Here is a 15920-nt window from a genome sequence, read left to right as displayed (position 1 = left end):
ATCGACCTGTGACCTAGGCTGCCCTGGTACCAAGTGTACCGGTGGGCATCCTTATGTTCGAACATGGTGTTCGTTATGGCCAAACTGCGGCTTGCACAGAAGTCCAATAACAAAACACCGCTCGAGTTCAGATTAGGTGGGCCGTTCCTCCCAATCACACCCCTCCAGGTCAAGCTGTCATTGCCCACGTGAGCATTGAAGTCCCCCAGCAGGACAATGGAGTCCCCTGATGGAGCACTATCTAGCACTCGTCCCAGGGACTCCAAAAAGGGTGGGTACTCTGAACTGATATTTGGCCCATAAGCACAAACAACAGTCAGGGCCCGTTCCCCGACCCGAAGGCGCAAGGAAGCTACCCTCTTGTCCCCTGGGGTAAACCCCAACACACAGGCAGAGAGTCTCGGGGCTAACAAAAAGCCAACCCCAGCCCTCCGCCTCTCACCCGGAGCAACTCCAGCAAAGTAGAGTGTCCAACCCCTCTCCAGGTCTCGGGTTCCAGAGCCAATGCAATGTGTTGAGGTGAGTCTGACTATATCTAGCCGGTACCGCTCAACCTCTGCCACAAGCTCCGGCTCCTTCCCCGCCAGCGAGGTGACGTTCCATGTCCCAAAAACTAGTTTTCTTGTCCGGGGATTGGACCGCCAAGGCTCCCGCCTTGGTCTGCCACCCGATTTGCATTGCACCGGACCCTTCATGTTCCTCCTGCGGGTGGTGGGTCCACAGTTGGACGAGCCCATGTATCCGGTTCGGGCTGGGCCCGGCCGGGCCCCATGGGCGAAAGCCCGGCCACCAGGCGCTCGCTCACGGGCCCCAACCCCAGGCTTGGCTCCAGGGTGGGACCCCGGTAACCCTCCGGGCCGGGTACTCCGACTCTTCGTTTTAACCGCCATGAAAGATCCTTCGAACCGTTCTTTGTCTCACCCTTCACCTAAGACCAATTTGTCATGGGAGACCCTACCAGGGGCACTAAGTGCCCCAGACAACAAAGCTCCTAGGATCATTAGGGCACTCAAACTCCTCTACCACGATAAGGTGACGGTTCAAGGAGGAGGGTTAGCCTTCTTAGCCTTCTTACCAACTCAAAGCATTGACATTCTGTAAGTTTTGTGGTTCATTATACCAGGTTTTACTGCCTTAGTGTTTGTCTCCTTGCATCATGTATGTATGTATGTGTCCTTTACTTTTACAGGGACTGTACAACAAAACATTTCCACCATAAGCAACAGATGCAGTATAAATAAGACTTCTAGCCTGTGGCTAATTTACAGCCCTTGTCCCTGGTTAGGCATTTATATCCAAGCAGAATTAAAATAACAGATATATATAAAGCTATATAAAGATGTATAAATCAATCAAAGCTTGATTGATTGATTGATTGATTGATTGATTGATTGATTGATTGATTGATTGATTGATTGATTGATTGATTGATATAAATACAGTGTGGTAGCAAGTTACACTAATAAAATACATAAAACGACATAAAATATCTAAATCATGTTTTCACCTACTTAGTAATTCCTGGCTGACCACATTTACACCTAACTAAAATAAACACAACACGTTTGTTTTTATTCCCATCCTTTATGAGATGGGATTGGGCCAGCATTTAGAAAAAGGAAGATGGGGCGTTGCTGCCATCTAGTGTCTAAAAGTCGGCACTACACGTTTGTTCATTTCAGTCACTTTTTAGAGAATATTTAGCCTCTTTATCTTAATAAAGCCTTAAAATGTTCTGTTTTGTAGCTATCTGCTAATAGCTCCAGCTGTAGCTCGTTGATTTAATCTTGAACACATAATTAAAATAGCTTTGCTAAGTTTTAGTAGTTAGTGTCTGTGAGTGAAGACTTTCAGACTCTCTCATTATGCTGTTAACACCAATTTAAAACCTGCAGTAATCTTCAGTGGTATAATTTATTTTTCAGGAATCCACAGATGTGCTGCTGAGTTTTATATTGTTTAACTTTATGAACGCTACCTGTAATAACAGTTTTGATCCAGCAGAGGGTGGAAAAAAAATCCTTACTCACCAAGTGCAACAGGGAGGTGTTTCCCATTAGGTCTTGTGCATTTCAGAAACACGCCAGCAGTCAAATGTGTGATGGTTTAAGGCTGCAGTCTGCCAGAAATCCTGAAGGAGAATGTCTGACCTTTGACCTTAAGCAGGCTGGACAAAGTAAATGTATAGTTTGTTTTGAAAACCTACTTATTTTAGGCAAGAATAAACACCAATAAATCGACAGAAAACATAAAAATATTCCGTCTTTTAGTTATTTTTAAAACACAGAGAGGTTTTATTTACCTGCAACGTTTTGTTTGCGGCTGCAAACTTCGAAGATGGAATTAGAATTTCAACACAGCAAGAACACACCAAAGATACATAAAAATATGATGTTATTTAACCTGTACTTCTCAGCCATTCAAACAAATAGAAAATAAAACAGTAGCAGCCATTCTGGAATGTGCAGCTCATTAAAATATCTATAAATTCCCTTCAGTTTGTTTAATTCCCCAAATCTAAGCCCACCAGCAGGTACATCCATCGCATTAGTCAACACTAAAAACACCACAGATATACTGCAAGTCCAAGTCCCCCAACACTGGAGAAGCTCGCCTTTGATATATTACAACACTCTCAATACAGTGGTGTGAAAAACTATTTGCCCCCTTCCTGATTTCTTATTCTTTTGCATGTTTGTCACACAAAATGTTTCTGATCATCAAACACATTTAACCATTAGTCAAAGATAACACAAGTAAACACAAAATGCAGTTTTGAAATTATGGTTTTTATTATTTAGGGAGAGAACAAAATCCAAACCTACATTGCCCTGTGTAATTGCCCCCTGAACCTAATAACTGGTTGGGCCTCCCTTAGCAGCAATAACTGCAATCAAGTGTTTGCGATAACTTGCTACGAGTCTTTTACAGCGCTCTGGAGGAATTTTAGCCCACTCATCTTTGCAGAATTGTTGTAATTCAGCTTTATTTGAGGGTTTTCTAGCATGAACCACCTTTTTAAGGTCATGCCATAGCATCTCAATAGGATTCAGGTCAGGACTTTGACTAGGCCCCTCCAAAGGCTTCATTTTGTTGTTCTTCAGCCATTCAGAGGTGGATTGGCAGGTGTGTTTTGGGTCATTGTCCTGCTGCAGCACCCAAGATCGCTTCAGCTTTAGTTGACGAACAGATGGCCGGACATTCTCCTTCAGGATGTTTTGGTAGACAGTAGAATTCATCGTTCCATTTATCACAGCAAGATTAGTGGAGAAAAGTTTGAAAAAGTGGCCGGTGACTGCGGCTAAGCCAAGCACAGGCGCCATCTTGTTACCGACCGGAGAGTCAGCCGTCAGCAGTGACGGACGTAGGAGGAACGCTACTCAACACTGTGCGCCCTCACGGACAATGGAGGAACATGTTGCTCCCAATACTGCCCCCAGGCTTCACTTCGTTCAAAGGAGCCAGTCTTTTGAATGGCTCTTTGAACGACTCTTTTAAACGAACGACTAAAGAACGGTTCCCATGAAAGAGCCATAAATCCCATCACTAGTGATAATAGTATCGCAGCTGTTGAACCAGGTAGCTAAAAGCTAGTGATGTGCTGGTCGCGAACGAACCGGCTCTATGAGCCGGCTCTATGAAGTGAACGACGGGAGCCGGCTCGTCATTGGAACTGAATGGAATTGAATGAAAATATAAAGTTTAGGCATATTACCATATAAGCACTTCAACATGTGTTTAAAATGAAAGATGGTTTCATTTCCCGTTTCTGTTTGCTGTCATGTCAGTTTTCTAAATGTTACCTTTTCTAACCATTTTATTCATTTAGATTTTTAAACCCTCAAAATATTCATTGCACTGTAGGCAGGGCCGTTGCTAGCTATTTTGGTGCCCTAAGCACAAAGTCTTCGTGGTCCCCCCCCCCCCCCCCCACACACACACACACAGAAAAAGCAACACAATCACTGGCATGTGACATGACTAAATTCAAAACTATTTAACCTTTATTAATAACTAGAGAGACACAATATACACATTTTATACACAACTGGAACATTTGAATATGAAGGGAGGAGGTTATCATAATGGACTTTTTTCTTCAAATTATACCATCAGCAGCTGATGTTCCTCTTGGCCCGTAAATGTTTATGAAATATATATATATATTAACATGGAGTAAATACCTAATTAGAAAATAGGTTTGTCTAATTTTTCATATTAAATCTCAGTTACATAGCCTATAGGCCACATGGGATATTTAATAATGATATAAATCATGTCCATAGTTAACTCATGATTAATCACAAACAGCCGCTTATTTAAAAATAAAATTTCTTACTTTACCTTGATGGTGTTTTTGTCCTTCCTGTTTTTGTGATATTTAGGTATTTGGGTGGACAAATATGATTCATTTCTTTATTTCTGTTTCAAAACAGCACAGATGGGCCTGTCTGACCTCACAGAGGAAACTTTATTTTACTTGAGAAAGATGTTTTAAGATGAACTTATTAAAACAAAAAAAAAATCTTCAAACTCTTCGAGGTTTATTTTTAGATGAACAACCTTTGACACTGTTCAGACTTATTTGTTGATACAAGTCACATGAACAGGCTGAATAAAAGGATTTTTCCCTTTGTTGCATTTAACTATTTCTTCTTTATAGAAGTGCTGATTCAGAAGAGAATAACTGCATTTAGAAAGATGATGACTTGCTACGTTTTTTCTCCAGCAGTAAAAAAGCTCTAAAGCTTCTCTGAGTTTCTCTCCCTCTCAGCCTCTCTCACTCAGCTACTGATGAATGCCAAGTAGGCAGGGCCAGAGTAACACTTTGTTGTGCCCTGGGCAACAATATTCAAGGGCCCCATCATCATGACCCAAGGATCACCATAATGTGGTCACATACAGAATATTTTACTGTAATATGCAGTAAATATACTCAATACTTGAATGCCTGACATCACGTAACCCGCTCAGGGTAACCTTTGACCCACCTCGTGTGGACTGACCAATGAGGAGAGGGTCTTAACTTGAGGCCCTCTCTTCATTGGTCAGTCTGCATGAGACTGACTCTCAACTGACGTTCAGTCATAGGCAGCGAAGCGTCTCTGTGCAGCGCAAAAGCCCGGGTGGGCAGTTTGTTTAATATAGGGTGACCATATTTCCATTTCCAAACAAGAGGACAGGGGATCTGTGCCTATGACATCACACTATGGCAACACCACACAAACCACGTTGGGACCCATTTTTTTGTAAGAACTAAATTAATATCAGATTCTGCCAATAAAAGGGCTCTAAAACAATTCATATGTAAATATTTAGCATATTTATTGCAAAATCTCATTTTTCTGCTTTAGTGCTGCAACAAGGTTTTATTAATAATAAATTATTATACCTTTTGTTTTACTACAGCATCGGTACGCTTCCTGTGCACAGATTATTAACGATGCTTGTTTCAGCTGTGAGATTAGACGATAGGATCAATGAAAAAATAAGTTGTCGCACACTCCATGGAAACTTTCAGAGAATCCACAAATAGTGGCTTTCAAATGGTTTTGTTACTTTTTGCAAGTTTAGAAAAGCAGCAGATGAGACAGCATGTCTGATAATTTAGTTCTTCATCTGATAATATTAGAACATGTCAGCGATGTTTGAGGAGCTTTTATAAACACTGTATAACTAATACTACTTGAGAGGGTATGAATTACACAGAGGCTTCTGGGGAGCCCAGTTTTGGGGTGGTGGGTGGTGGTGGTGTGTGTGTGTGTGTGTGTGTGTGTGGGGGGGGGGGTCATTTTGCCTTGGCCCCCAAAATGCCTTGAAACGGCCCTGGGTGTGTGACTGAGTGTTGAAGGTGATCTGAATTGTATCAGATGTATAAATATGACATGTGTATAACTTATTGTTTTATACTGGTAAAAACGTGTAGTGGAGATAAATCTACCTACATTTTACTTTTCAACACTTAGTTTTGTTTTCTTGTTTTTATTTAACTATTTCCTGTCCTGTCTGTCTCTCATCTTCCTGCATCTCCTCTAAACTCTCCAGAAAATCTGCTGCCTGGATTCTTACTTTTTCACCTCATCAGTTACTTTTGAGCAGATCAAAGGGATCTCCTGACCACAAAGCGGAGAGCGCGTTTCGATGCTGCGTCAGTGAGGTGAAATCACCGCAGCACAGGTGATGAGCTCCAGTAGCAGAGCACTACAGGCACAAATAAGACAGAAAGTAGAGAACATGTGCGGACATGAACGATCGTGGGTTAATTATAGTTTTTTGGTTGCGCCACTTTGAGAATGGACCGTGCGCTGGACGCAGCAGCCTGGAGCGCTGCGCAATAACGCGCTGTGCCGCTCTCTGTGCTCTCTGCTCAAAAGAGTCCATAAATGATGTAATATAGGTAGAAAACGTTTTTCCAGCTCCCCTGGATGTGTAGGCTATCCAGCTCCCCCATAATTCGATCCATGCTCCTGGATGAAAAGCCGGACATTTTCATCAGACCCCCAGTCCGGACGCCCGGACAGAGTGAAAAGTGGACACAGTCCATCTCCTTTCCTTTTTGTATTGTTTTCTCTCTGTAAACATGTTGTTAACTTGCTTTGCACATATTCTAACTGAAATCTGTCTTTATCATATATATATTATTTTTTTCATAAGCTTGCATTTGGTTCCCCTCCCCCGGCGTGGTGCCCTACGCGCTATGCGTGGTGTGCGTGTGCGGAGCACCGGCGCTGACTTTAGGTCCTTATATATATTATCGTTTCGAGAGAAGTTATTTTGTAGACTTTATGGTTCGAAGCATTTATTTTGTGAACAACCCGGATGTGATTTCCCTATAACGTAGTTTTATTGTGACGTAATATCCGCCTTTATGGTTTCTGCCGTTTTTCCATATTGTATACGCACTGACAGACGCAAGGCGACCTGTTCCTTTTGAAGGTAAAACATATTGTTAAATGCTTTGCTAATTACTTGAATTTCTTTATCTAAAGATAAAATTCCAGTTCTTTTATTATTTTCTTTACTCTTGATTTTTTTTAAACCTGTCAACGGTCTTGGTTCGGCTAACGTTAGCTAGTCGACTTAGCTTGCTAACGTGACGTAAATTCACAAGGTTCGTGATTGCTAACCTACCTTTGTATACCCATCTTAATTGCTTGGCTTGTGAGAATTATCTGATCAAACTTGATCGAATAAAAAACCGTAACGGGTTGTTTGCACGTATCACAATGGGGAGAAAAGTAGGTGTGTTCTTTTGTTACCTTTCTGTTAGCTTAGCAATCGAGATCATGTGTTAGTTTTTTTCAGCCTTAGCGCAAATTTAAACCATATAGTGGAGTGAAAGAGTCAAATTTTGTGATTCTTGCTTCGTGTTGACGCACAAACTAATATCATTAAATGTTGATCATTAAAACAATGGAAGAGGTCATTGGGTGTTTACATGAGATCACATTGGCATAGCTTATATGAGACCCACCTGAACACCTGTGTTTATTCTGCTTTCGTTTATTGTTTAGAGTCTGTGCTTTGGTGTTATTTCTCCTTTCAAACGAATCCGTTCTTTACTCCCTCAAGATTCAGAGTCTTTCACACCAACAGCCATGGCCAGTCAAGCAACTGATATAATTGCAAAGGTTTTGGAACAAACCAAATTAGTAGAAGAACAAGTGGATGCTCAGCTGAGCCAGCTGAATGAGATGGATGAAGATGAATTGGAGAGACTGAAGGAAAGACGATTAGAGGAACTTAAAAAAGCGCAGAAACAAAAGCAGGTAAGTGGGAGGATGCCTCAAAAACCAGTTTAATGTATTATTTAATGTAATGTTATGTTAGTTGCTCAACATAAATGTTAAAAACCTGTAAACACAACCAATTTTGATAGTGTTATTTCATCTATTTGAAACTCTTTGTGTTTAAGGAGTGGTTGTCCAAGGGTCATGGGGAGTTTAGAGAAATTCCCAGTGAGAAAGACTTTTTCAGTGAAGTAAAGGAAAGCAAAAAAGTTGTCTGCCACTTCTACAGAAATTCAACTTTCAGGTAAATCTATACATAAGAGATTAATAAGACGCATTCACTCTAATACCCAACACCAGGACTGGTGTTAAATGTGCACTGCTGTGCTGAAAGGTTGAACTAATCATCCTGTCTCTTTCATCTAGATGTAAGATCTTGGACAAACACCTCGCCATTTTGGCAAAAAAGCATGTTGAAACAAAATTCATCAAACTGGATGTGGAAAAGGCCCCGTTTTTGACAGAACGGCTTCGCATCAAAGTTATTCCAACACTGGCTTTGCTTTTAAATGGAAAAACGAAAGATTATGTGGTTGGATTCTCCGATCTGGGCAACACAGATGAGTTTTCCACAGAGATGCTTGAGTGGAGGCTTGGGTGTGCAGATGTTATAAACTACAGGTGAGACATAAAATACACTCAACATCTGTGAGACTAAAGATTGCATTGAACTAATGTGTAGCTGTAATCATTCTAATTTTATTTTCTATTTTTGTCCTAGTGGTAACCTGATGGAGCCCCCGACAGGAGCAAAGAAATCTGGCTCAAAGTTCACAAAAGTGGAGAAGAAAACCATCAGAGGGAAAGGTTATGACTCTGACTCAGATTCTGAAGATGACTGAAAAGTGCTGACTGTTTTTCTCTCATGGCTACATCACTTAAAAAAAAACCTGTAACTGTTCTTTCAAAGATTATGACTCATTTAACATATTTGTTTTTGATTTTCTTGTTTTTTACCAGATTCATAAACCTTTTTTTTTATTGAAACATTTTAGCATGATGCACCTTTTGTGCTCCAATGCCTCAAACCCAGGATCAGGTTCCAGTCCAATGCCGTATCTGTGTAATGTAGAGCTAATAACACTTGTTTCTGTGGTGCTCAGTTAACTTAGGTAGGGTGGAAGATGTTTGGATTTCAGGAAGTAACCACCCTCTCCATATTATGAAAAAAATGCAGCGACCTTGCGTGAAAGCTTCACCGGAATAATTGACATTAATGAAGACCAATTATTCTGATGATCCGCCTGGAAGAACAAAGTTCTCTGCTATACCTTTAAAGCAAGAGACATCGGCTAACTCATAAGAAAGTATAGTAGTGATGTATCAGAGCCATGTGTGTATTCATACTGACATTTGATTCACGTGTAATTCATTATTTAGAGCTCATCACTTCTAAAGTTGAATCTTGCTTTATTTAGTCATATTTTCTTGACAAACCTAAAGAAGAAAATCTCACATTGCTTTAGAAATTATTCTGTTTTTGAAAAAGGCCAACCTTAGATTGTGTACGGTGTAGTTTAAATGAAAGGTGCGACAGGAGCAGATGAGTTAAGAGTCCACCCTGTAACCAGAGGATTGCAGGTTTGAACCCTGCTCAGTCTGTTCCAGTCATCTTTTGCAAGACGGTTGACCCACCTTGCCTGCTGGTGGAAGCTGCATACGGCAGCTTTGGTAAGTGATTACATTAAAGCTCACCTCCAGTTTGTGAATGGCTGGATGTGTTGTGAGGTGCCTTGGAGGGTTGTAGAACCCTACAAGGCGCTAAACAAATACAAGCCCTTCACCTTGCCCAATCTTTTGTACCAAATCCAAACAAAACCACATCTAGGTCAGTGATATTTTAGCTTTGTTCCACTGCTGGGAAAGTGTTGTACTGATGCATCCCTGGTGAGAATGTACTCCGTTGGTCACTTAACTGACTTGTGGACATTTTTGTAAAACTACCTGTGTGAATATTGCTCGCAAACCGGCTAATAAATGAAAATAAAATTGTGTTTTCTGATCCAGAGCAAGTGAAGGTAAATGTTTAATAAAACTGAGTAGTGAGTTGTTGTGTCAGTATTTTTAGTTTATAAAATGACTGTAGATCACATTTTGTCTTATTTCAAAAGTAAAGACAGGAATCAAAATTTTGAGACATTTATCAACAGAACTTTTGATTATAACTGAATATCACTAAGACTCAACAGCTTTGTGATCAACAGGTTGAAGCAGACGATGCACGACCAGCTCTCCTTTGCTGTTAATGTATGTATCTGCCATGTCCTGTTCAGCAGGGAGCCCATACGGAGTTTTCAGCGGCTGTATCCTGCATCAGGGAGGAGACGAGTGAGAATTCAGTTATGTATTTTATTTTCAAACTCAGCAGATGAAAGGTTAATATATATACCAATTACATTAGATGGCAAAATAAAACTCCATTACATGGATGTCACAAAGTCTACTAATTACAAACATCACCTCACAAGATGCTTGACAACCTTCAGCTTGTTGTTGACTGCAGGTATATTTTTGTGAATTACAGGCTTGTGGGCCTAAAAGAAGAGAAAAGTGGAACAATTAGTGATTTTGGTACTTTGACTTTTATCATTACAGCTTTTTAAAGTCTTCAAGGAAAAGATCCCACAGCAAGCTTCTCATGCTCTGACAGGTTGCTAATACTAAATGGCATTTATAACCTTCTGTTGATAATTTCTATTGCTTTGTAAAAAGTCCTCATTGAATTTGAGCTTTTTTGTCTAATAATCTGACATTTACAAAATGATTTTTCTAAAACATTTTTGACATTTGTTTACACTTTTGAATATTTTTAATTAAACATCAGTATGAGATGTTGATGCTTAGATGACTCTAAACTCACGTGCTGAAGCCCAAGCTCTTTCACGAGGTCTTTCTCCCAATACGGCCTTCGCATCGCACTTTTGACTCGAGTCACGATGTGAAGTTTATGAGGCTGATCTGGGTCACCACCATATTTCTCGTGTTCTTTCGATCTCTCAACAAAAAGCTGCCAGGAAAGAAATACTGAACTGACCATGAACAACAAAACAAATGAACTAAACCATCATCTAAATCCTCTAATCAACTAAACCGTCATTAAGGAGTTTTCTGTGAAAATTCAAATAGTAGTCTCGTCTCTTGGCATTTTACGTGTTTCACAGTAATTCACTAATTTTCTATTAAACTACATGCAAATAATTAATGTTGAAACATGACTTGATTCTTTTACCTCATTTGGGATTCTTGATTTGGTAAATTTGTTGCGCGTGGACACTAACCACCCACACGGTGACAAAACGCCATCTTTCAGGGTCTGTAACAAATATAAAGCAAGAATTTGCATTATGAGCTACAATACTTACATGTTCCTCTACACATACACCATTTAAAAAGTCTTAGACACTAAGTTGGCAACTAAATCTCATCATCTTGTATCTGAATTTTGCACAGGAAATCTAGAAAAAAACCAAATCAACAAATTACATCACACAGATCAGATGTTTTTTTTTCTTCCTTTTTCCATGTGCTTGAATGACCACAAAGCAAAGTACAAATTATGTGGTTTAATTATTGAACAGGGATAAGTAGAAATACTAAGTGGTACTAAGTAAATAGTTTTTAATGATGGGGGATACATAATGTCTCAAATTTTTCTAAAAGAAATTCAGGTGTAAAGCTCCAATATTTCAAAATTGGACTCCATATGGAGGAGAAAAAGGCATCCTGCAAGGCATAGACCAAGGCCACATAAGCAAATCCTCTTACGTAAATTAAAAGTAATACGTCAAAATATGTGTATTAATGTGCGTTTGCTAGAAACTGCTTGGATGATTAAAATTCGGTCTGTTGAGCAGAACCCGTAATCCAGTATTTGACTGCAAAAGTTGTACAAACTATTTTAAAATTATTACCTTACCTTTAATGGCAGAGAGTTCAAACTGCGACAGACTCCGAACATGTTGAATTTCTGGGGCCACAAGACAACTACGCCAAGGTTACGGTCCTGCTAACACATCTATGAAACCGGTTTGACTTCAGGATTTCAAGAAAACGCTTATTTAAAAACCCAATATACTAAAGAAGATATCGGTTTAAGAATGTAAAATATGACCAAAACGAGGTAAACACAAGCCAAGTGTACTTGGGATTTTCTCTCTGGACCGGAAGGAAGTCCTGGAGTGAGTAACATCTAAATTGTACCGGTATGCAATTTGTCGTCCAGATACTTATCTAAATTTCTAGATCGGGTTTGGGTTAACCCTAATCCTCTTCAGTTCTGTTTTTGAATTAAAATAAAACTTAACACAAAATTTATAATTAAAATTATAATTATTAATATTTCAACTACATACAAAAAAAATCGTTCGTACCATTTACAAACTGATATTTCCTTTTTCTCCGGGAAGTAATTTGTTGACGCACTCAGGCATCTATCCATTAGGCAGGCTAGTAAAACTAATTTCGATGCTTTTTCCTTCAGAATTAAAACATAATTCCTTGTTTAAAGGCAAACATTTAAAATGTCAGAAAACCACGTGTCAGGAATGGAGGCGGCCGCCGTTTCCGTGCTAAAACGGGCGGTGGAGTTGGACCAAAGCGGGCGCTTTCAGGAGTCCCTGGTCTGTTACCAGGAGGGCATACAGCTACTTATGGACGTACTGAAAGGTACAATATATACAAATTTTATTCATTGTGGATATTATTATCCCAAAAATATATATTTTAACGTTTCCTTGTTTTGTAAACAGTTTCAAAAGATGAGTCAAAGAGAGGACACTACAGGGAGAAGATCAAGGGCTACATGGACAGAGCAGAGCAAATAAAGGCTCATGTAAATCAGATGAAAGAAGGTAATGCAGTTCAGCAGAAAAAATAAAAACAAATTCAGTAATGAGCTAGAAGACAACGTACTGATGATCCTGTTTGACACTTTGTCTTTGGTAGATTATTTAAGGTCGAACAAATATACTAAAGGTTTTATTTGTGCACATCTCCAAACAAATAAGTGTTTATAATCTCGTATTAAAAGCGGCGCAATTCTCTGGCTGTTTGATCATTCTGCTCCCCCTTTGTTTAACAGATGGAAAATACCACGAGCAGATAAAAATTTCAGGCGATGCCACTGGTTACAGCTACGAAACTTTGTTCAAACCCTACATCAGCAACACTCTCACTGAGGTTTGGGTGGAGGACCCATACGTACGGCACACACATCAAGTAGGAGCTGTTTCACTTCACGTTTCATTGACCTAGTTGATTTTCTCAGTGTCTCAAATTGTGTCTGATTTATTCATAACAACCTATTATCGGAGATGGCAACTGCTGCTTTACATTAATAAGCAATCATAATGATTTAAGCATTGCTTTTGCTTCAGACATGTTCAAAATGAGTATATTTCATATGTTTTTGCTATTTATTATTTACAAATTGGCTTGAAACTTAATATACCATTGAAGAACTGACAAACCTGCACAAATATCGAGATCTGGTTTAAATTATTCCGGTATATTTCCATATTCTCCCCTTCTATCATATTTTTCTTTTGTTGTTTAGATTGTTTTCTGTTCTTTTATGTTTTAGTTATTTGTTTCAATTGTTGTTCTTTGTTAAACTGATTTTTACTTTTCTGCTGATGTAACCCTGCAGGAAAATGAATCCCCTCCCCCCCAAAAAACAACCTTCCATGGGAATTAATAAAGTTTATCTGAATCTAATAAAAACAAAAATAGTTTATTTCATTCACTTTCTCTGTTTATGTTTTACGCTGTAGCAGAATCTGATGTAAAGTTAATGAAGCATTCATTTTTAAATTGTTTTTTTCAGCATTAGCCACAGTTTAAAAGACACTGAATAAATGTTGTAATGTTTAAAGTACATTTTATCTTCAGTTACAATCAATATTATATTAGTAAAAGCTCTTTTTTTCTTCGCTCCACCAGCTCTACAACTTCTTGCGTTTCTGTGAGATGCTTTTAAAGTCCTGCAGCAAGGTGACAAAGATCCATCTCCTCACATCACAGGATGATGTAGGTTACCAAGATAGTAAACGTTACATTACATTGTGTCATTAATGCTCAGCTGTCTCCTCTGCTTGATTTATGTTGTTTAGCTGATCCTTCTTGTCCTGCAGGTTGACAGCAGCCAGCAGAACGGTGCTCTTTTAGAGCTAAAAGACAGTCTCAGTGCTCAGGGAGTGACTCTGGATCTACAGTTCTCCTCCACCATCCATGACAGGGAGATCAGGTGTTTTCTCTTGCTGCTAAACCTACATGTAGCGCTTATTAACATTCCTAATAAAATTGTTTATTTTTAGGTTTGACACTGGTTGGATTATAAAAATTGGAAGAGGGTTGGATTACTTCAAGAAGCCTAAGGTGGGACTACATTCATACTCGTAAAGATTCATTCCTAAATTTCTGTTTCCTCGGGATGATAAGCTCTGGTTTTGGTTTTCCCACAGGGTCGATTCTCCATCGGGTATTGTGACTACGACCTCAGACTGTGCCACGAGACAACTGTAGACATTTTTCACACAAAACACACAAAGAGTTTATGAGATGCTAAAATTCATTTGTAACTCAAGAAATTGTATTTACTTACATTGTACTGGATTGCCTTAACCTGACTGAAATAAGCACCTTTAAATGTTTTGTGTTTTGTGCATCTGTAAATGTCATGTAACAATGCTTTTTTACTGGTTTGTTTTCTGCTGTTGGGCAAAAAAATATATATATTTTTTAAAAAGTGCCTTAAGCATAAAAAATGAACTCCACTGATTTGTTGTGTTTTTAGAGGAAAAAAGTTTAACATTTTTTTAAATAATTTTTTGTCACTGATTAGCTAATCTACATCTATTTTGTTGCTTTCAACTAAAAAGTTTTCACAAGGTGTATTTTAATATATTTTGGGGTTTCTGCAGCACATATTTAGCATTTAGTTGGTGAAAAAAATTTGATTAATTTTCTTATTTCTTGGATTTTGATTATTTTTCTTATTTCTTGGAGTATTTGATTTTTACATATAAAACATTCAGGGCAAAAATAAAAACTTAAAAATTGGTGAGAACGAGTAGTTTTCCTATTTAATTGCTGTGCATGTGTGTTTGAAAGTATTTCAACATGTCAAGTTATCTATTTAGACCACATATCTGCCACTGACCACTAATTCATGTGCTCAACTTAAAAATTTGAATTTAGTCTTAAGAAAATAAAAGTTCCTTTGATTTATATGTTTAATCATCAGATGTATCAAAAATGTGGAAATCATTTTTTTTTTCAATTTATTTTATCCATTCATCCATTTTCTTCACCCACTTATCTATGCAGGGTCGCAGGGGGGCTGGTGCCTATCTCCAGCTGTCTTCGGGCAAACATACAGGGTACACTCTGGACAGGTTGCCAGTCCTCCACATGGCAACACACAGGACAAACAACCTTGCATGCATACACTCACACCTAAGGACAATTTAGAAAGACCAATTAACCTGATGGTGCAGACAGAGGTACCCACTTGTGTTCAGGGAGAACACGCAGACTCCTTGCAGAGAGACCCCGGGCTAGGATGTGAACCCAGAGCCTCCTTGCTACAAGGTAACGACACTAACCACTGCACCACTGGTTAGCCCAATTGATCTTGTACCTTTTATAATTGAAACCACAACCTCAAACTCTACTTTCACCTCTCCTTTACTCATATTTTCTGCCTCTGGGCTGAATCAAAAAAGTTAAACCATTTAGGGGTGGCTCATGCTTTAAATCAACATTTCTCTCATTCAAAATTTAGTTAAAGGTTGATGTAAAGAACTAAATCAGCAAAACACAATATGTAACAACTGTGTTGGACAGCTTTTATGAAACAAAACATTAAAGGAAAACAGCTTTTTATTTATGAAATGGTTCTTTTTCAAGAGGGATTCTCCCATATTGTCAAGCGTGAATAGTAACTCATGAGTTCACAGGGCTGTGATCGGATTATCTGTCAATCTTAATCTCAATATGCATGATCCTTATCTGAGTTCAGATATGACGAAATTATAATCCATCAGGAACCCTCCTGAAAGTGTGTGTTGTTTTTCTTCTGAATCAAAGAGGCCGATAGTCCCAAAAAATCACAGATTAGTCAATATTCCG

At 38.9% G+C, this 15920-nt stretch overlaps 3 protein-coding genes across 3 annotated transcripts; 2 read left to right on the top strand and 1 right to left on the bottom strand.

The window, feature by feature from the left end:
- The first annotated feature begins 6825 nt into the window (after positions 1–6825).
- Positions 6826–9241, top strand: txndc9 (thioredoxin domain containing 9). The gene is made up of 5 exons (XM_015966135.3): positions 6826–6936; positions 7573–7769; positions 7916–8034; positions 8157–8411; positions 8512–9241. The coding sequence occupies exons 2-5, from the start codon at positions 7599–7601 to the stop codon at positions 8630–8632; spliced, it is 666 nt and encodes a 221-aa protein (XP_015821621.1). The 5' UTR covers positions 6826–6936; positions 7573–7598; the 3' UTR covers positions 8633–9241.
- A 596-nt stretch (positions 9242–9837) lies between these two features.
- Positions 9838–11974, bottom strand: mrpl30 (mitochondrial ribosomal protein L30). Its single transcript, XM_015966136.3, has 5 exons — positions 11707–11974; positions 11020–11103; positions 10651–10797; positions 10251–10324; positions 9838–10098 (listed from the first exon to the last, which is right to left on the bottom strand). The coding sequence occupies exons 1-5, from the start codon at positions 11746–11748 to the stop codon at positions 9966–9968; spliced, it is 480 nt and encodes a 159-aa protein (XP_015821622.1). The 5' UTR covers positions 11749–11974; the 3' UTR covers positions 9838–9965.
- A 204-nt stretch (positions 11975–12178) lies between these two features.
- Positions 12179–14556, top strand: mitd1 (MIT, microtubule interacting and transport, domain containing 1). Its single transcript, XM_015966134.3, has 7 exons — positions 12179–12455; positions 12539–12640; positions 12871–13007; positions 13731–13817; positions 13922–14034; positions 14105–14165; positions 14252–14556. Exons 1-7 carry the CDS (start codon positions 12311–12313, stop codon positions 14345–14347), a joined length of 741 nt encoding a protein of 246 aa, XP_015821620.1. The 5' UTR covers positions 12179–12310; the 3' UTR covers positions 14348–14556.
- Positions 14557–15920: the final 1364 nt, after the last annotated feature.

The sequence above is a fragment of the Nothobranchius furzeri genome, chromosome 14 (genome assembly GCF_043380555.1).
Source record: "Nothobranchius furzeri strain GRZ-AD chromosome 14, NfurGRZ-RIMD1, whole genome shotgun sequence".
NCBI classification, from domain to species: domain Eukaryota; kingdom Metazoa; phylum Chordata; class Actinopteri; order Cyprinodontiformes; family Nothobranchiidae; genus Nothobranchius; species Nothobranchius furzeri.
The sequence above is the reverse complement of the archived record's forward strand: the minus strand, read 5'-3'. Positions and strand labels throughout refer to the sequence as shown.